Consider the following 21,591-nt stretch of genomic DNA (forward strand, 5'->3'; position numbering starts at 1 on the left):
TTCTACCAAAGAAAGTTTGAACATTATTGTTGTCACTGGATACAATAAATCCAGTTCCCACACTGGTAATGAAGGGACTTGGTCTTGAGGCAGAAGCATGTGCAAGCCAACTTGAAGTTTGCTATTGGATTTTGGATTCAGTAAGTGATATTTTATCTTTATAATTTGGCTAAAATTCAACCTTTTCGAATACAGCATCAAGTGATCTTGATGGAAAAACTTATCTGGTCGCCTGTAGACCTTGGATAGAGTCAGATTTTTAAAAAGTAATTTGGGTTTGAATTAATTCATGAAATACAGTACCAAGTTAGAATTAACTTTGAGGTTTTTTTTAACCCCTTTTCAAATTCTTTGCACCCTCCCTCCTAATCTAGATTTGATTTCACTTCCCCTAAAAACTGATACATGATTGAGAGGAGAATAATTCAGCTGATGAAGAGCTCTCGCCCCACACATAGGTAGTTCATGAAATCCAATAGTGTGGACATAAATAGTCTAGACCACTTTAGTACTGGACTTGTAGATGTATGCAAGATGCAAAGCCTGGCTGTGTACAGCATATCACAGGACTGTGTGATGCTAGCACAAGAGCTTATTACTGAGTTGGAGAAAGACTGCATCCAATTTGGGAAAATTATGTTTACTTTGCAGATTTATTCAAATTTATCAATTTATTTTTATTTGTTTGTTTACTCAATCTTCTCTGGTATCCCAGGCTTATTTTGTAATAGAATTGCCTATGTTTTTAAATCAGTGGAATGGTTAAAAATGTATTTTTAACAAAATCAGTGTTGTGTATTTTATTGATGATATTAATGTGTTGATTTCATTTTGTGGACTGGGAGTACACACGAACTCTGAGGGTGCATTATACTGTTGACCAGAGAACTGGTTGATTCCGTTTGATCCCAATCAAATTGTGTGACGCAAGTGAGTTTTGCTTAAATGCATGCAAAGAACTCTACTTTTGATGGTTTTAAAGTGAGGGAAGAAATCACTTGCCTATGCAACTCATTTAAAATGACTCCACCTGAGTTTATAACATGCCCAGAAGGATTGACAAGAGGTAGGCAGCATGCAGTGTAACTTCAAGTGGCATGGTATCGCATTGCTTCTCTTCATTTCAAGCAATGCAACAGTACAACCGCACCCTAAGTCACGAATCAATGGGAATCTAATGAAAAACCAGAATGCCTTTAAAACATCAGATTTCCATATAATTAATTACTTTCATGCTCCCTATATATTTCTGAACTCCTGTTGTGCAATTCCTTTTCTTTCGTAGCTGTCTTCCTTTGATAAGGTTTCAGTGAGGATTAAATGAAACTAGTATAAAATGGGATATGGTTTATTTCCATATTTGTGTGATTAACTGGATTACACAGCTAGTTTTAAAAACTAGCCTGGGGAAAAGGTTTAATGCATCATTGCAAAAAGTGGAGTTTTAATCATCAGGTGCCTGTTGTGAAATTTAGCAATTTTCTGTCAAGTTTTCATTTGAAGTAATTTCTATATACTAATCACCATTGAATTATTAAAGCGGACAGCAAGTAACAATTATTATACACATTAATGTAATAGTGTTTGAAAGAGGGTTTGTTGTAATTTCTTCCATCTGTACAGTTGCCTACACATCTACCAAGTATCACAAGTCAACATATCTGTGATGTTGACTACAAAAGCAATCATACTTCTAAGACTGCTTTTTGTTTCAAAAAAAATGTAAAGGCTTTTTTGGGAGCCATTGTGGAAAATTCTATATTGCATTTTCATAGAATCCCAACAGTGCAGAAGGAGGTCACTCAGCCCATCAAGTCTGCACCGACTCTTTGAAAGAGCAAACCCACCACCCTCTGCCCCATCCCCGCAACCCCACGCATCCACCATGGCCAGTCCACCCAACCTATCTATCCTTGGTCACCAAGGGGCAATTTAGCATGGCCAATCCACCTAACCTGCACATCTTTGGACTGTGGATACCTCAGTAGGGTGAATGGAGCTTGTATTCTACCCCACTCGGGTTTGCAATCTCAGGAAATGATCGAAGGATCACCAGATTGAATGTCACGCAGCTTGGCACATTTTACTACATTAAAGATGCTATATAAATGCAAGTTATTGTTAATTGTGTTGATTTATGAGAATGGAAAATGGAGATTAAGAGCTGTAAAGATGACCGTTTTGGTGGTAAGAAGCTAGCAAAGCAGCGAGGGGCCAATATTGGTAATTGGCTGTATGGGAAAAGCAATCTGTGTTATTCCAAGTGTGGAATAGAAGTTGTGGTAAATTTAATGAAATGTATTGAAGTTATGACTTTATAGCTGCAAATTTTGTATAGGAACAACTGCTAATACCAAGGATCAATGATCAAGATTTTGCACTGGCACCTCAAGGCTATACACCATGAAATTAACTAAAACTTTACCACAGTTAGTCACCAGAGCATTTATTAGTCTTGCAAGCCAAGGATTGCCCTTGGATATCTATTAAATTAAGGGTGTGCCTAATTCATCAGCCACAGCTTTCATCTGACAAAACTGTTCAGTTTGTTGGCAGCTTACCAAAAGTATTTTTTTTTAATGTTTTGCATAATAGACATGAATTCTTTCCGATAAATTATTCATAGAAAATAAGTAATGACTATTATGTTAATTCAAGTGTTTCTATAATGATTGAATTATTAGAGGCTTTTCATTAAAGTACTGTTAGCCTTTCCCAGGCAGATACTGCTTTTATAGACCACCAGGAATAATTCAAATTGGTGGTTAAATCAGGACCAGGACTAGACTTCACTTATATTAAGCTGTGCTCATGTTTACCTGGAATCGTTCCAGTTGGCAAGGTTTGTTGGACTGTCTGTTGTTCATCAGGGACTTCTCCATTGCGACACCTATTCAGGAAAATGCTCCGATTTGGAAAGCACATGCTAATCCTGGGATATTCAATGTAAAACATTCAGTGTTGGAAGGCTAGACTATTAACACTGCAAGCAAGGAGCTACTGGACATAACTGGGGATTTCATAATGCTGTGGCTGAGGACACTTATCACATCAGCAGCTTTAAGTCTCACAACGTGCTTGATCTCACCATGTAACACCAGCTGTGGTTAGGGGAGTTGTGGGAGAGTCCTCTTCACACTAGATTTCACTGCCTGGTGACAATCACACTAAACCAGGACTCTTAAGCAGCTGTCTAGCTGACTTCAGGCTGCATCCAGCAGGGTTTCATCCCCAGTTACCTGCCAAGTAAGCAGTAAACAGCTGATTGATGCATTAATGGATGTAGCAGCAGTTTCGATGAAGCGGACCTCTGGTGAGAGGCCTAGTGACACCCTCAACGCATCGCTTCAAGAACAGATGGAAAAGGTATTCATAAACAGTGCTCAGTGATATGAAACAGCCAGTTAACCACCCATAAACTATTCGATAGCTTGGGAACAGGTTTTCGACAGAAACAGTCACAATGACTAATACGCCACCTCACAAGTTATCAAATTTGCTGACACACAGCTCCATTGTGTTTCGTTGCATGGGGCTGGGTTTGTACCTCATTCCTATACTTCCCTGTGTTGGTGACTTATGAATAGTTAAAACAATGAATTGAGGCTCACACAATTCGCTGATGATATTGCCAGATTACATGAGCTCGGATAGTATCAGAAAAGCTCCAGATATGCCAGGACAACCAGGATTCTGCTGAGCTGCAGGAAATCAAAATATAGCCCAATTATACAAAACAAGAGCAAGAAACAGGATGTGAGGACTGAGTGTTTGTTGAGACCAATCAAGATCAGGGGAGGGCAGAAGTTTCCTGGGCTTTACTTCCCAAAGGAACATGACTGACATTACATGACAGTGACTTCACCACCTGGGCACCAGCCAGACTAGGCCAGTTGAGTCTTGTGTACAGAGAAATAGAAGTAGCGTTAGTTCCAGAGTTTTCCACAAACAAAGCCACGTTCACCCAAACCAGGTGAGCTAACTGCTGATTGAGAGATTACAGACAATCTGGAACCAGCGTTATTACCTTCCAACTTTAACAGCTCAACCTATCTGCACAATCCCTACAGTGCAGAAGGAGGTCATTTGGCCCATCAAGTCTGCACCGACCACAATCCCACTCAGGCCCTATTCCCACAACCCCTAATTTTTACCCTGCTAATCTCCCTGATGCCAGGGTTAATTTAGCATGGCCAATCAACCTAACCCGCACATCTTTGGAATGTGGGAGGAAACCAGAGCACCCAAAGGAAACCCACGCAGACACAGGGAGAATGTGCAAACTCCACACAGACAGTGACCCAAGCCAGGAATTGAACCCGGGTCCCTGGCGCTGTGAGGCAGCAGTGCTAACCACTGTGCCATCGTTCCGCCAATATCTGTGTACTCCAGTATAAAGCAGAGAAACAGACTGCACTGTCTCTGGGTCGGCTTTAGGTGACGTACCTCAGCAAGAGAGGATATGGTCAAATGATTAGCTCTGAAACCCATGTACTGGCCAGAATTGCTGTGCACAACACCATCATGTTAACTCCTGTACTGCCCTGTTCCGTCCTGTGGACGAGCAGGGAAACCAGTGCTAAAATGTTAATCTGTATGGATTCCTCACCGGATATATCACTGTCCTTGAGCCAGAGGCCTGCTGGGTTTGACAAGAACTCTTTAAATACATGCTAATATCTGAATCAGCAATCTACTTTAACCAAGGATGTTGATTGGGAAATGAGTGAATCATTATTAAGTAAGTGTGCTTCAGCTTCAGTTATTAAAGTAAATTGTTGATGGGCTCAGTAAGACTCAAAGCATTTCTGTTAATAATTCTGACATTCACTTGACTTTTGAATTGATGGACCATCAAAGCTGATCACATTTTAATTATTCTTTTGAATAATCATGGTGGCAAGACTACCTTTTTCAAGGTGTATGTTTCGGGTGAATGAAGATGCGTGGAGTTTAAAAATGAAACGGGAAAAGGTTTTTGACTCATCGTGTGTTATTTTCTGAGCAAGATCAATATGTCTCTTTAAATACGCATCTTCCTAATCCACGTCGCTGGGCTAGAGAAGGTGGGAGTCGACCAGTGTATCTGCTCCTGATCGCTATTCAATTGCATGTATGTTTGTCTGTTGAGAATGGGATAGTGCTGAGCTGTGACTAAATTTGCCTGCTGGTTCAACCTGTTAGGTGTCACACGAAGATTAGCTCCTTGTCTGAGGTAATAAGGTGCGTGTCAAATTACATCCCAAAATGTCCTCGGCTGGGGTGGGACGGGATGGGGAAATGTGGAAAAGGGAATTTCCTAATGTGACTTTATATTTGGTCATGATGTGGCAATGCCAGCGTTGGACTGGGGTAAACACAGTAAGAGTAACCTGGTGTTGTTAAAACTCTTACTTTATATTTGGTGTCAGGATTTTTGAGATGGTATTAAACTGACGCACATGACACACCCTGCTATTGTCCCTTCATTTCTCATGTTAACGGTGTGACATCCAAAATGTGGCTTGGAATCTAATTGTAAATTCATTCAACCAATCTTGCAATGAGTTGCGGGAGAGTATACCCTCTGAATTATGAGCAGGCAGCTATCGCTATGCGGAAAGTGGATCTTTACTGTTTACCTTGACTGCAGTCCGTGCAATTAGAAACTTTCACTTGTAGGTCCAGAGATGCATTTACCTGGCTTTGTGATAGTTGTGTTCTGGCCATGTCTGCTGGAGATTTACAGTGTTTTAAATTTTACTATTGGATGAGCTTTTCACATATGAAGTGTCAAATCTACTGTTTTGGAGTCACAGAACTAATAAGAAAAACTGCAGTATCTTTCAAAGAAAAGTTCACTACCCACTGGCTGCTGGCTCATGATCTCACATTGTTCTGTAAACAGTAATCATGGAGAGGCACTCATTCATATAAAATTAGAGCTTTATTCTATAAAGTGACTTTTTTTAAAGAAATGTGTCAAAACAGAATAAGCTTGTAAAAACAGTACAAATATATTCAAGTGCCAAAGTTTAGTCGGTCAAAGGCAGCCGAGATTCTGTTTGTGAAAAAGTGTCAATATCTTCTGGAGGTTTTTTTTGGCCTTGGAAGATCCATGAACTAAAAATTCTTGATTGTTTGACTAAATGGATTGTCCGTTTCCAACCCCACCCCCTACGATACAGCTATATTTGAATATCTCATACTAACCTCTCCCTATTAGTCACTATCTTGCATTTCCTTGGCATTCGATCACCTGCTTAAGTAAAAGATGCTGAGGTCAGGCCCAAAATCTAAATGATGTAGTTACAGAGGTTTGTGAAATGTGTTGCAATACTGTGTAGCTGTCCGAATTTCTGTGGAGGAAAAAATCTTCTAATGGACGACCCAATCAATCTACAAGGAGATCTGTGGGAAGATGAGGGAATCAGTGTTGTATATTTGCTAATGCGCTAGTATTCTATTCAGATATTTATTTCTGTTGTTGCATACAAAGAGAGCAAGATTTTCTACAATGTTGACTGTTTTCTCCAGCAGCTGAGGCCATCATTTTGGAAATTGGGATCCTTAGGAGTGTAAAACTACTTGCAGGGTGTGGGGAGTGTTGTATTGGTTGTAGGTCTCTCCTTGATGGTGTCCAAATCTGATTAAGCGCATCCAGGAAACGTGGGGCTGGTCTGCTTCCTGCTGTCTTCCCTGGTGATGTGACCGCAGGGTGTACTGGGAGCACTTTTAAGCTGCACCCACTTGTTGCTCATTCAGGTAATTTCCAACTCCAGCGATCATTGGCCACTGGAATTGGAGAATCCGTGTGTTTGAATAGGCAGGGTGTCTTGTGAACACCGCTGCCAGCGGAATGTGAATCACTCCCGCTCCCCTGCCGGCGGGAGCATTTAGTCTCAAAATGGGAGAATCGTGTCCTAGTCAATTTTTGGGAAAATTCCGCCTTGAACCGAATAACATAGGATCAATGGGCTTTAATTCAAAATGCAGAGTGCAGTGGACCTTTCATTTTTTATTAATGTATGTTAAGGAGATCTTCATTTTGCAACCTGGAGCTTGTAAGAAAGGTACGGCAATAATCATGGGTCATTTTAATGTGCACGTAGACTGGATTAATTAAATTGGCATGGGTAACCTCAAGGGAGAGTTTATTGAATGTATTAGAGATTGTTTCTTGCAGCAATGTGTTGTGGAACCAGACTATTCTGGATTTGCTGTTGTGTAATGAGCAGAATTAATGATCTCATAGCTAAGGATCCTCTAGGCAAGAGTGATCATAGCATGATAGAATTCTAAATTCAGTTTGAGGGTGAGAAATTGGAATCCCACACTTGCATTTTGGAATTGAACTAAAGTAATTACGTAGGCATGAGGACAGACTTGGCCCTAGTGGACTGGACAGGAAGGACAGTTGATGGGCAGTGGCAGTTGTTTAAGGAGATATTCAGTTCCTCCTAACTAAAATATATTTCAGAGAGGAAGAAAGGTTGTAAGAGGGGAAAAAACATCCATGGCTAAGCAAGGAGGTTAAAGACAACATAAAGACAAAAACTAAGGCATATATTACAAAGGCCAGTGGCAGGTTAGAACATTGGGAAAAGATCAACAAATGATTACTAAAAATAGTAATAAGAAGAGCAAAGATAAATTATGAAAGAAAATTAGGACAAAATATAACAACAGATAGCAGAAGCTTCTATAGGTATATAAAAGGGACGATAGTAGGCAAAATAAATGTTGGTCCCTTGGAAGGTGAGGCTGGGGCATTAATAGTGGGGAGCATAGAAATGGCGGAGGTGGTAAATCAATATTTTGCCTAGATTTTCACAGTGGAGAACACTAGAACTATCCCAATAGTAACAGGTAATACAGAAGTAACAGAAAAGGAGGAACATGGAACAAACATCATCAGTAGGGAAATAGTACTCAACAAACTATTGGGAATGATGGCTACATCCTAGGGTTTTAAAGGAAATGGCAGCAGAAATAGTTGATCTATTCGTTGTAATATTCCAAAATTCCCTTGATGTGGGTAAGGTTCTAGTGGATTGGAAAAATGCTAATGTAAGGCCCTTATTCAAAAAGGGAGTGAGATAGACAGTAGGAAACTATAGACCAGCTAGTTTAATGTTTGTTTTTGGGAAATTGTTATAATCCATTATTAAGGAAGTTAGAACAGTACATCTGGAAAGTCAGAATGCAATCCACCAGAGTTGGCATGGTTTTATTAAGGGTAAATTGTGTTTGACTAGTTTGCTAGAGCTCTTCAAAGGTGTAACAAGCCAAGCGGATAATGGGACCAAAAGAAAAAATGCCGGAAAATCTCAGCAGGTCTGGCAGCATCTATAAGAGAAAAGAGCTGATGTTTCGAGATGACCCTTTGTCAAAGCTAAAAGGGGATAATGGGGATCCTGTAGATGTAGGGCCCAATTTTACCAAAACTTGGGCGCGAATCGGGCAGCCCGACGATTTAAATGCATTTAATACACAAAGTAAGATCACATTGGGTTAGGGATAATTTATTAGCTTGGATAGAAGACTGGCTAACTGACATAGTAAGCTGTAATGAGGAAATACAAAATGTACAAATGAATATAGATAGGTGAGTGGACCAAAATGTAGCAGATGGAGTTTAACGTGGATCAGTGTGAGGTTTTCCGTTTTGGTCAGTAAAATGGAAAGGTAACTTATTATCTAAATGAACTTCAGGGTGCTTCAGGAGGTTAATACACAAAGTAAGATCATATTGGGTTAGGGATAATTTATTAGCTTGGATAGAAGACTGGCTAACTGACATAGTAAGCTGTAATGAGGAAATACAAAATGTACACTGATCCACGTTAAACTCCATCTGCTACATTTTGGTCCACTCACCTATCTATATTCATTTGTACATTTTGTATTTCCTCATTACAGCTTACTATGTCAGTTAGCCAGTCTTCTATCCAAGCTAATAAATTATCCCTAACCCAATGTGATCTTACTTTGTGTATTAACCTCCTGTGGCACCTTTTCAAATACATTTCTGAAGTCCAGATATACTATGGGCCCGATTTTACCAATCGGAGCCTAAGGGCGGAATCCGGGCGTAATACAGATCCGAGCTCGGAATCCTCTTTCCAGCGCACCCATACGCGTTTTGCCGGCTCCGATCCGATTTGAGCTGTGGGTGTTCTGATGCATGAATCAGAGAAAACGAGTATGCAGGTACAGCAGGTAATAAGGAAAGCAAATGGAATTTTGACATTTACAGTTAAAGAAATAGAGTGTAAAAGTAAGGAAATGTTGATGAAACTATACAAGGCATTGGGATACTCTATACAGTTTTGGTCCCCTTATTTGTGGAATTATAGGGGGTGATTCTCCCATCCCGACCCGCACCTTTTCTGGCGGGTCGGGGTGGGAGATGCGCGTCGCCGGCCTTGTTCCGGGATTTGTGCATGTGCCGGGAACGCATGCACATCTCCCCGAGCTGGAGAGCAGTCAGAGACCAGACCGCAAGGGAAACCGACAGGAAGTCATTTGAATCTTTTTTTAATGTATTTTCCATTTCATTATCAGGAACTTGCCAGTCCCGATTGAATCTCCCACCCCGCCAGGAGTACTTCATTCTGGCGACGTTCAGACTAGCTCCCTAGGTTCAGGGAACTAGCAGGAGACCCCGCCGGAATGAAGGGGGGGCAATCAGGGCCCCTCACGGCGTCGGGCGGTGGGGGGTGGTGCCCCTGGGCATGGGCTCCCTGGCAGTGCCAGCCTGTGCCCCCTGGCACTGCCCAAGGGGCAAAGTGCCCATGTCCAGGAGGCACCTTGGCACATTGGGCAGTGCCAAGGGACCGGTGCCTACTGTGGGCAGGCCTAGGGGTGATCGGTGGAGGTGCAGGGTCTTGCTGCCACTCTGCATGGGGATCGGTCTGGGATGAAGGGAAGACAGCGATTGGGGCGGACTGGTTGGGGGGGCGGGGGGGGCGGTGGGGGGGGAGAATTGCCACTGCTGGCGGGGGTGGGATTGGGCGGGGGGGGGCGGTGGCTGGACATCAGGGCACTCCAGGAGGGGGTGTCAGGGCTGGCCTGAGAATTGTTGTGGGGGCCGCGATTATGCCGTGGGGAGGGCTGGAGGGGCAGCACTGCGGGGGTCCCGGGCTGGCCAGCAATTAAGCTGGTCAACAAACTGGGAGACTGACAGATGGGGGCTACTGCGCATGCACAGAGTTCCAGAATTGTCTGACTCTGGCATGAATAGGTCCCACCTCCTGTGTTTTTAATGAAGTTCACGATAGGGACCTCTGCAGTTCACAGAGTGCGGAGATTCGAGTGTGAAGTTGAACTGAGAAAACAGTCATGATCTAGAACAGTTTTCCCACCAATTCAGCACTTTTGGAAGAATCGCCCCCTATAGTGGCATTAATGGCAGTTCAGAGGAGGTTCACTAGATTGATTCCAGAGATGAAAGGTTCGTCTTATGAAGAGGGGCGGCACGGTAGCACAGTGGTTAGCACTGCTGCAACACAGCTCCAGGGACCTGGGTTCGATTCCCAGCTTGGGTCACTGTCTGTGTGGAGTTTGCACATTCTCCTCGTGTCTGCGTGGGTTTCCTCCGGGTGCTCCGGTTTCCTCCCACAGTCCAAAGATGTGCGGGTTAGGTTGATTGGCCATGCTAAATTGCCCCTTAGTGTCCTGAGATGCGTAGGTAAGAGGGATTAGTAGATAGATATGTAGGGATATGGGGGTAGGGCCTGGGTGGGATTGTGGTCGGTGCAGACTCGGTGGGCCGAATGGCCTCTTTCTGTGCTGTAGGGTTTCTAAGATTCTTAAGAGAGATTGAGCAGTTTAGGCCTGTACTCTCTCGAGTTTAGAAGAACGAGAGGAGGTATAATTGAGGTATATAAAATGATAAAGGTATTGACAAAGTAGACATAGAGCAGATGCTTGCTCGTGTGGGGAAATCTAGAACAAGAGGTCAGAGTTTTAGGAAAAGAGGTAGCAGCTTTAAAACAGAGATAAGGAACATCGAACATAGAAAAGTACAGCACAGGAACAGGCCCTTTGGCCCATGATGTTGTGCCGAACATGACGCTAAATTAAACTAATCCCTCCTACCTGCCTTTGGTGGTGTCCCTCTATTTCTTGCATATTCATGTGCTTATCTAAAAGCCCCTTAAATGCCCCTATCCTATCGGCCTGCATCACTAGCCCTGGCAGCACATTCCAGACACCTACCACTCTCTGTGTCCTTGCCCCTCACACCTCCTTTGAACTTTCCCCCTTTCACCTTAAGTGCATGTCCCCCTAGTATTAGGCATTTCAACTCTGGGAAAAAGATTCCGACTGTCAACCTTATCCATGCCACTCATAATTTTATGGACTTCTATCAGATCTCCCCTCAGCCTCCGCTGTTCCAGAGAAAACAACCCTAGTTTGTCCAGCCTGTCCCTAGAGGAGAAACCACTTCTTGCAAAGGGTGGTGAATCTGTGGAATTCACTAGCCCAGAGTGCGGTGGATGCCGGGATGCTGAGTAAACTCAAGGAGGAGACAGATTATTAATTAGTAAAGGATTGAAGGGTTACGGAAAATGGGCAGGAAATTGGAGTTGAGGCCGAGATGAGATCAGCCATGATCGTATTGAATAGTAGAGCAGGCTCGAGGGGCTGAATTACCCACTCCTGCTCCTAGTTCTCATGTCATGTTCTTATGTTATTGAATCCATATAAACCCTACAGTACAGAAGGAGGCCATTGGCCCATCGAGTCTGTACCGACCACAATCTCACCCAGGCCCTATTCCCGTAACCCCACACATTTACCCTGCTAATCCCCCTGACTCTAGAATCAATTTAGCATGGCCAATCCACTTAACCTGCACATCTTTGGACTGTGGGAGGAAACCGGAGCACCCGGAGAAAACCCACGCAGACACGGGGAGAAAGTGCAAACTCCACACAGACAGTGACCCGAGGCCAGAATTGAAGCTGGGACTTTAGCGCTGTGAGGCAGCAGTGCTAACCACTGGGTCACCGTGCCGCCCAGTGTTTTACACTTCAATTTTATTTCACAATTCTCCACCTGCCGCCACGATGACTTTTCAATAAACCATCTGTCCAGGTACCAGGAGTCAGCACCTCCAATAACCATTTTAAAAACCTAAATGGTGAACAGTTTGACAGCTTAATTTAGTTTTGCTACATTTAGGAATAATTTTCCATTTTAGATAATAGTGTCTTACCATTTTGTTCACAGGGTTATGTTTTAAGAATTGATATGAAAACATGCATTTAAACTACACTGTATCAAATTGTGGTGAATCAGGACTGTATTGATCATGAACGAGTTGGCACACTGACCATCCCTCTTCTTTTTTAATTTGAAGTCGCTCTACCTCCGGAGAACATTGATGGCTTTAATAATACAGTCGAGAAGAAAATGGAAAAAGGAGGAGCCGGTCAAAGTGACGTGAAGAAGCAACTGAAATTTGAAGTGAGTTTTTGTTTAGATACACCTAGTTAAGGATGGATAATGTGTACAGCTCGATAAAGGACTTCCATTGGTTTCTTTACAGTGTTACAAACTTTCGGGAAAGACTCAGTTGCTGAAATGTTTTTTATTTCATTGTAGGAGGCTTTACAAAATGCAACCAGACGCACATTGTCAAATTTAAAAAGGGGGAAGAAAGTAAATTTGTGTGTGTTCCTCCTCCACTTCTGATCTGCAGCCAAATTCTAGGTGCTGAAGAGGGTTCTGACCAATGTAGAAATGCTTCAGGTCAGCTTTGAGTACTGGATATAATTTTGACTGGCTAAAAGTGCAAAACGTCAATGGAAATTAAAATTGGGAGAGAATATGTATATATATATTTATATATAGGGGCAACTAAGTTAATATTTCCCGTTTCATAGTATCATCTAAGGTTTAAATTATCCCCCTTATTGCTGTCAGGACAGGATTTTGGAACAGCAACAAGGTTCATGGCCTGCAACTCTTTTACTGAAAAGCTTGCAGATGGAATGGCCTCAGGCTGAGCACTGCAAAAACCATTCAACAATAACATGCATTTCTATAGCACCTTTAATGGAGCAATGTGCTTGTGCCAACTGCGGCTTAGTTGGTAGTACTCTCGCCTCTAAATCACAAAATCACTCCAGGGCACAAGCACAAAAATCAAGGTTGACACTCCAGTGCAGTACTGAGGGAGTACCTGGGGGGGGGGGGGGGGTGCATTCTCCCCTTTTCAGGCTAAGTGCCCACGCCAGCGGGAAAACAGGAGTGTTTTCTGCTGGCACTGGTAGCATCTGTCAGGTGGGATCCACCCACCTGGAAGTTGCATCTCGGGGAACCCATTGGCCAGCCCCGCTGTTCCGAGATCTCCGTGCTTGAAGACAGGCCCCCTCGCATCCTGGCACTTACATCCAGGACTGGCACCTTGGCCCCCGAGGGAGTTCAAGGAGATACATCCAGTGGCCATTTGCCCCTCTGCCACTGCCAGGCTGCAGAGGGTCCTGGGGGTTGGGTGTGCTCTGGCTACGTGCAAGGGGTTGACCTCGTCCTTCTCCCCCAGGATGGGGGTCTTGTGGCTAGACTGCCCCTTCCACCCCTGGCAGACCTGAAGATCATCCCTGGCATTTAGGCAGCCCTGTGATCAATATCTTCATTCCATAGGTGCATCAAACGTTTCTACCAATGTTCAGAATATTTAGATATTAGTGCCAGATGTTAAAGAAATAACTATGCCAAATGATGGGGCAGGACATGCTTAATATATAGAAGGGACATACAATCTGGTGTCCTGTCTTGAAGTCTTTTATTTGTTGGGTTTTACTGATGCTCAGGGTGAATTCTTCCACATATTCCAACAGATTTCACCGGTACTTATGGATGGGAACCATCCTGAAATGTTTGCAGGGCAAAGTTTTGCGAACTGCCTGAATGATCCTAAAACTGAGAACTGCGAATAAATCTGAACCTGCAATACCAGAAAAACAGTTAGTGGTGAAGCATCACATAGGTGAAAAATTACTATCTGAACTGGGCAAAGACTGGAATCTACACACTTGAGTAAAATCTCCTGTTAGTCAGGCAGCTGCATCCCAGTCACACTTCCTTTTTAGATTGTTACTCCTGTGTGCAAATCAGTGAGAACAGATGAGGGATGGCATCTTACTTCCTGTCAGCTGCCGTAGTTGTATCATTGTGTAAGACCAGTACTTCCATTATAAAATATCACCAAGATGGAGGGTGGAATTTTCCCAGGAAATGGCAAATTGCCAGGTTCTGACTAAAAACCAGTGTATTTCTTTCCAGAAACACAGCATGTTTTCTCACTAGACCTTCTGGCACTTTGTACAAAAAAATTGATGCTGGGTGGGGAGTGGTGTGGGAAGAACATGTTTTGCGCCAGCATTCTGGCAGAGTGGGGCCTGATAGAGCAGGTAAGACCCACAGAGATCCAGGTACCCCCTCAAAGTAAAGTTGAAGCTCCTTCCGCTCCCCCACCCCTCCCGGAAATTGGGACCTCTGACAGACAAGGGAAACACCCCAAACCCTCGAACCCTGCAGAGGGGAAACCTCCCATCCCATCACTCACTGATCGGGGCACCCCCAGGCCACGCAGGCATCAGGATGACCTGACCTCCCATCGGCATGAGGGCATCCCTTTGCCTCCCGAGTCTCCATGCCCACCCTGCATTAACAGTCTCCGTCATCCCCCCACCCTAATGTAGGCACAATTCCCCCCCCTTCCCACTAATGGGGCTACCCAGAGGCCTGCCCCTGGCACTGCCAACCTGCCTGGGTGCCAGGTTGGCTGTGCCAAGGCATTGCCCTACCATGTCTCTCACTACCCAGGAGTTATACTCACCTCCGATTCCCTGGCATCGTCATCATGACTGGTTTTTGTTTTCGAAAACAAGTAGTCATTCCTGCCAGCGTGATGGGGGGCGCATTTAATACAGCCAGAAGCAATAGCATTAAGACATATAATGATATTAAAATTAATTTAAATTCATTGAATTCATGCCCTCTCTGGGCATGAACCAGATTACATCACCAGTGATGGTCAGGGGAGATCTCAAACTGAAATCTCACTGCCACAAATTCCGTCATGACCCTCTCACAGGAGTTAGAGGCCATATCGGGACTTGCGCCTGTGGTGAATGGATTTGCAGAGTTGTGCCCAAAATGAGAAAAATCATTTGTGAAATGTTTTTAAGGAATTGTGTTTCTTGCAGTAATAGAATGTCTTTCATTATCACTTCCTAATGCTTGTGGAGAGGAGATATTCCCATTTATACAAGTCCATAAGTAGTTGTCCAAAGACTGCAAGTTGGATCTTCCAATGCGAAAAGAACTTTTTAAATTACATTTTCATTTGTCCGTTTCTAGTTGGTTGGCATGGAGGATTGGCATAATTCCTGCTCCTGGATATTGATCCTGACATTCCGACATTAGCACCAGCCTAAACTGGAGTCTCAGCTGCTATTGAACCTTTGACATGTTAAAGCACAGGGATCACCATCTAAAAGCAGGAACAATGCTGATCTCTACTTGCCTCCCTGGCAGCTGTCTACAAATAGAGCTATCCGTCGCCTTGGATCTGAATTCACCTAATATGGACTGGTGTAAAAAGGAATCTCTTCCTTCTGGAAGCAATTCTGCTTGGCAGTCTGGCTTGATTTTCTTTCTTGATGGAGTACATCAGACTAAATGATGTTGGCCACTTAACCAGATAAATACACACCAGATCTAAGTCTGGAATTGCTTCATTTCAAACCAGTCCCACTCTGTCAACATTTCTGATTTGGGAACAAGCCTTACTGCAACTGTGTCAAAGGCTCTGCTTGTAACTTTACTGCTGGCACCGAGCTGAGGCATGCAGACTAGGAAAACCAAAGGCATGATCTTCAGTCAGTGCTTGGATGATGCTGGGACACACTGCAGTTGCTCTCAACATCCACAGGCTAAAGAGCAGAACAATTGGCCATGCTTCCTGCTCAGGATCATGGTCCAATGACTCTTACTGGATTTTGTGCGTGTGTACGCCACCGCAGAATGGTTTTAGAAAAAAATATCGGGTAACTGGAATGATCCGTGACACTTGGATCTGAGGCATCTTGGCCACAAAGCCCACTGCTTGCTTATCCAAGAGCTTGTTGGTCTGGTTGACTTCCAGGAGAACAACAGGGAATGGTTGAGAATACTCCCTCCAATCTTCTTTCAATTGGAGTGTTTGGCTTGTGCCTAGTACAGGATCAGGTCCACTTGGGAACATGACAAAAATGAGTAGACCATGTGACCCTATTGAGCCTGTTCTGCCATTCAATATGATTATGGCTGATGTGTGACCCAACTTCATGTACTCACTTTTGCCCTGTAACCCTTTATCCCTTTCACTAACAAAAATCTATAAATCTCAGATTTAAAATTTGCAGTCCATCTAGCATTAATAGCCATTTGTGGAAGAGAATTCCAAACCGCTACCACCCTTTGCATGTGGTGGTCCCTAACTTCACTCTTGAAACATTCAGCTTAAATTTTAGGCTATGCCACCACCCCCTTGTCCTATTCTCCCCAACCAGTAGAAATACTTTGCTTCTCTATCTACCCCATCAGTGTAATATCTTGAAAATGCCAATCAAGTCACCCATTGACCACAAATGAGTCAAAAAAACAACCTGGGGCGGTGTATAGAGGGTGAAGCTCTAGCCTCAAGTCGCTGCCCCAATTTTCAGTGATTAGAATCTGGGCAGTAAATGAGCTATTGCAAACTGGTTCCATGTTGTCTAATACTCAGAAGTGAACAATTATCACTGAAATTAGATAGTTTGGAAAGTTTTGAGTTTCTTTAGAACCTTGCCTCACCATAAATCACTATTCAGGAGAAGGAAATTAGAAGGTAAAATAAAGCATCAATACAATTCTGATTAGAAGAAAATGCCAGATATGCAGTTTTAGAAAAACATCAAATTATATTCCCTGGTCTAATTAGACATGCCTTCTTTCAGCATGCTCATTATTCTCCTTAACATAACGTGTTAGAGATTTGATATTTTGCCATATTCTATAAAATAAAATAAGTTGCACTAAACTGTTGAATAAATAATTGATTTTACGAGGTTGGACCTATTTTGTGCAAGATATCCTGCTTCATCTATCAAGAAGCAACACTGTATTTATCAGGATTGCTCGGATAGTTAATGTTTGTGAGATAATGGTTTGCAAACCTGCATATTTACTCATGGCAAGATATCAATGCTGTAAAGTTGCATGGCATTGATTAAACAAGATTCTAGCACATGATGCTTTCTCTTACCGTCTGAAATTTGCTGCTTGTTATCGTGCTGAATGTATCAAGACAATATGCTGAGAGAAAGTCTGAAGTAGCCCTTAAAATGCATTTTACAGGAGTTGGAATGTGATGTTTCTGTAGAAGAAGACAACAGGCAAGAGTGGACATTCACTCTGTATGACTTCGATAACAATGGGAAAGTCACCCGTGAGGTAAACGAAATGAATGACTCACCAACCTTTTTTGTTCTTCTATTGTTCAAAGATGTCAATTTATTCAAATCCTTGTTTGTCTTGAAACATTCCTGTCCTAATTTAAACGTGAATGCTAATGTAGGATATTTCAAGGGTAAGACTGTCTTTTGACAGTAAAAGGTAGAGGCAGAGCGTTAGCATGAATATGGACTATTGATTAGAGGTCAGTTTGGTTCGGAGCAGGTCGTTGTAGATTTTGCAGCTGCATTTGAGCGGTTTTCATTGTGAATGAGGTGCCCAAACCCAACTGATGCTCACAAGGACGTTTAGGTTCACACAGTGGTCAGTGAAGTAGCATTTCCACCTACTTAGGTTCATGTCTGTGATCACTGTGAAGGAAGTAATCCATTTACACTATAACTAGTCTCTGTTACCCCAAGGTTTTCAATAAATCATCTTGAGTAACTTAATTGTGTACAGATATATTATCAGGTCCTTACAGATACTAGCAGCCATGGCTTAAAAGTGCTGTATGGAACATATTCAAAGGGATTAATAAGGAAATGGGCTACATTTTCCTGTCAATATGATACTGCAGCTTAATCATGTTGCCATCATTTGTTAAGCAAGTTCCTGTTTAACTTCATATGCACGTTTCAAAAGATATTTTGTTCATTTTATTTGAAAGGGGCTGCTGAATCTCCACGTGCAGATATTTAGAAAAATATCCCACCATAACAACATCCCTTGTGCAACTGAAATAAATAGCAGTGTGACCCTGCCAATGAATGATGTGGAGTTGCTGGCGTTGGACTGGGGTGGGCACAGTAAGAAGTCTCACACCAGGTTAAAGTCCAACAGGTTTATTTGATAGCATGAGCTTTTGGAGCACTGCTCTTTCATCAGGTGAGTGCAGGATTTATTTCACAAACAGGGCATATATAGACACAAACTCAATTACAAGATAAAGACTCGCATTCCAACCATTATCTTGTAATTGAGTTTGTGTCTATATATGCCCTGTTTGTGAAACAAATCCTGCACTCACCTGATGAAGGAGCAGCGCTCAGAAAGCTCGTGCTACCAAATAAACCTGTTGGACTTTAACCTGGTGTTGTGAGACTACTTACTGTGCCAATGAATGGCAGCAGCATTAGGCTTGTCTTGAGGAGATTAAGCACCTCAATAAAAATGTGCTTTATAGTGCTTGAATAGGAACTTTAAAATGTAAAATATTAATAGACCTAAAGATATGACTTAAAAAAGATCCTCAAGGTATCTTAATCTTCATTCTGACTCAGCGAAGTTATCAAGGCTGCTCCTCTCTCCGTAAAACTGCTTACTATTATCAATTGAGATCACTTTCAGCTATACCTGGGAACTTTCCTCGGGGAGCAGAGTTAGAGTGTCTCGAAATGTCCCTGTTTTTAGGTGGGTGAACTCAGTTGCACTGGCCCTTTTTGCATCTGGTGCTCTTGAGGCCACCTGTTAGAAGTTGGAGACAGTTCTTAGCAGGCATCATACAGTCTTCCATTGTTAAGATACTGCTTAGAAGCTACAATTCTATTGATGCCTAGCTCCAGCTGGAACTAGTAGCTGTAAATGCATGAACAATAGGGCGTTGCAAAATTAAGCTAAGCAACGTTGACAGCTAAGTAATTGGGGTGGATGAACATATCCATATTTCAAAGAACAAGGAGAAGTACAGCACAGGAATACGCCCTTCAGCCCTCCAAGCCTGTGCCAATCATGATGCCCTAGTTAAATTTAAAAAAAACTTCTGCCCAAACTCGGTCTGTATCCCTCTAATCCCTCCCTATTCATGTACCTATCCAGATGCCTCTTAAATGTTGCTAATGTGCCTGCCTCCACCACCTCCTCTGGCAGCGCATTCAAGACACCCACCACTCTCTGCATGAAAAACCGCCCCTGCACATCTCTCTTAAACTTTCCCCTCTCACTTGAACCTGTGCCCCTTGTAATTGACACTTTCACCCAAGGAAAAAGCCTCTGGCTAGCCACCCTCTCTACGCCTCTCATAATGTTGTAATTTTTTAATTTATTTTTTATCAGGTCTCCCCTCAGCCTCCGTCTCTCCAGTGAGAACAATCCCAGTTTATTCAATCTCTCCTCATAGTCAACACCCTCAAGACCAGGCAAATCCTGGTGAACCTTCGTTGCACTCTCTCCAAAACTTCCAAGTCCTTCTGATAGTGTGATAACCAGAACTGCAGGCAGTACTCCAAATGTGGCCTAACCAAGGTTTTATATAGCTGCATCATCTTTTCCCAACTCTTGCCCCAACTGATGAAGGCAAGCATGTCCCTTGGCTACCCGTGTTGCCACTTTTAGGGAACTGTGGAATTGCACACCCAGATTCCTCTGAAAATATTCATAAGGGTTCTGCCATTTACAATATATTTCGCATCTAAATTTGATCCTCAAAAATGCATCACCTTGCATTTGTCAGGACTAAACTCCATCTGCCATTTCTGTGCCCAAGTCTCCAATCCATCTATATCCTGCTGTATTCTCTGACAATCCCCGGCACTATCAGCAACTCCACCAATCTTCGTATCATCTACAAACTTACTAATCAGAACACCCACATTTCCAGATTATTTATATATACTACAAACAACAGAGGTCCCAGCACTGATCCCTGCTGAACACCACTAGCTACAGATCTCCATTCTGAAAAACACCCTTCCACCCCTACTCTCTGTCTTGTATGACCAAGTAAGGAGTCTAACAACACCAGGTTAAAGTCCAACAGGTTTATTTGGTAGCAAACGTCACTAGTTTTCGGAGCGCTGGTCCTTCGTCAGGTGAGTGGGAGATCTGCTCATAAACAGCAAACAGGGCATATAAAGACACAAACTCAATTTACAGAATAATGAATAATGATTGGAATGCGAGTCTTTACAGCTAATCAAGTCTTAAAGGTACAGACAATGTGAGTGGAGAGAGCATTAAGCACAGGTTAAAGAGATGTGTATTGTCTCCAGACAGGACAGCCAGTGAGATTTTGCAAGTCCAGGCAAGTTGTGGGGGATTTTGCAAGTCCAGGCAAGTTGTATGACCAAGCCAGTTCTGTATCCATCTAGCCAGTCTATCCCGAATCCCATGTAATTTTAGTTTTTGTTCCAGTCTGCCATGTGGGACCCAGTCAAATGCCTTACTAATGTCCATATAAACTACATCCACATCCCTTCCCTCATCAATTATCTTTGTCACCTCTTCACAAAACTCAAGTTGGTGAGGCATGACCTTCCCTGTTCAAAACCATGCCCCCAGCTGTCACTAACTAGTCCATTTTCTTCCAAATGTGCATATATCCTGTCCCTCAGTATCTTCTCCAAAAGCTTCCCCACCACTGACATCAGGCTCAATGGCCTATATTTTCCTGGATTATCCCTGCTTCTTTCCTTAAACAAGGAAACAACATTGCTTATTCTCCAGTCCTCTGGCACCTCGCCTGTGGTCAAAGAGGATGTGATGGTATCTGTTAAGGCCCCAACTATTTCTCCCCTTACCTCCCACAGTAACGTGGAATTGATCCCATCCGGGACTTGTCTACCTAATGCAATTTAGGATAACCAACACTTCCGCATTTGATATATTTCCATGTAGTTCAGACTGTGTAGGCAAAACACTGAAATAACATTTTATGGGAGCTACAGAGCTACTGTAAATTGCTAGGGGCATTTTTCTTTATTACCCAATAACTAATTTGCTAAATGAATTTTCAAACTGTTCTGTAAAATTGTTTTTAAATGGTATATTGATGACTGAGGCAGAGTAGTTCATTGTTGACTTTATATTTAGAGCAAATTCACGCAGTGAGTTCCAGATTCCCACCACCCTTTGGGTGAAAATATTTTTCCTCAAACCCCCTCTAAATCTCCTGCCCTTTACCTTAAATGTATGACCAGTGGTTATTGACCCCTCTACCACTTGCGGCATGATGGCACAATGGTTAGCTCTGCTGCCTCAGAGCGCCAGGGACCTGGGTTCGATTCCTGGCTTGGGTCACTGTCAGTATGGGGTCTGCACGTTCTCCCTGTGTCTGTGTCGGTTTCCTCCAGGTGCTCCAGTTTCTTCCCGCAGTCTAAAGACATGCTGGTTAGATGCATT

General features: G+C 42.9%; 1 protein-coding gene across 2 annotated transcripts in view; it reads left to right on the forward strand.

Moving 5' to 3' along the window:
• The window catches only part of nkd1 (NKD inhibitor of WNT signaling pathway 1), a 106,846-nt gene that overhangs the window by 68,495 nt on the left and 16,760 nt on the right, over nucleotides 1–21,591 (forward strand). Inside the window, exons 5-6 of one of the 2 annotated variants that reach the window (XM_078210869.1) lie at nucleotides 12,350–12,456; nucleotides 17,377–17,472. In XM_078210869.1, the coding sequence (XP_078066995.1) occupies nucleotides 12,350–12,456; nucleotides 17,377–17,472 (203 nt within the window). The remainder of the gene's footprint in view (nucleotides 1–12,349; nucleotides 12,457–17,376; nucleotides 17,473–21,591) is intronic. The other variant, XM_078210870.1, reaches the window with a different exon arrangement.

The sequence above is a fragment of the Mustelus asterias genome, chromosome 4 (genome assembly GCF_964213995.1).
Source record: "Mustelus asterias chromosome 4, sMusAst1.hap1.1, whole genome shotgun sequence".
NCBI lineage: Eukaryota > Metazoa > Chordata > Chondrichthyes > Carcharhiniformes > Triakidae > Mustelus > Mustelus asterias.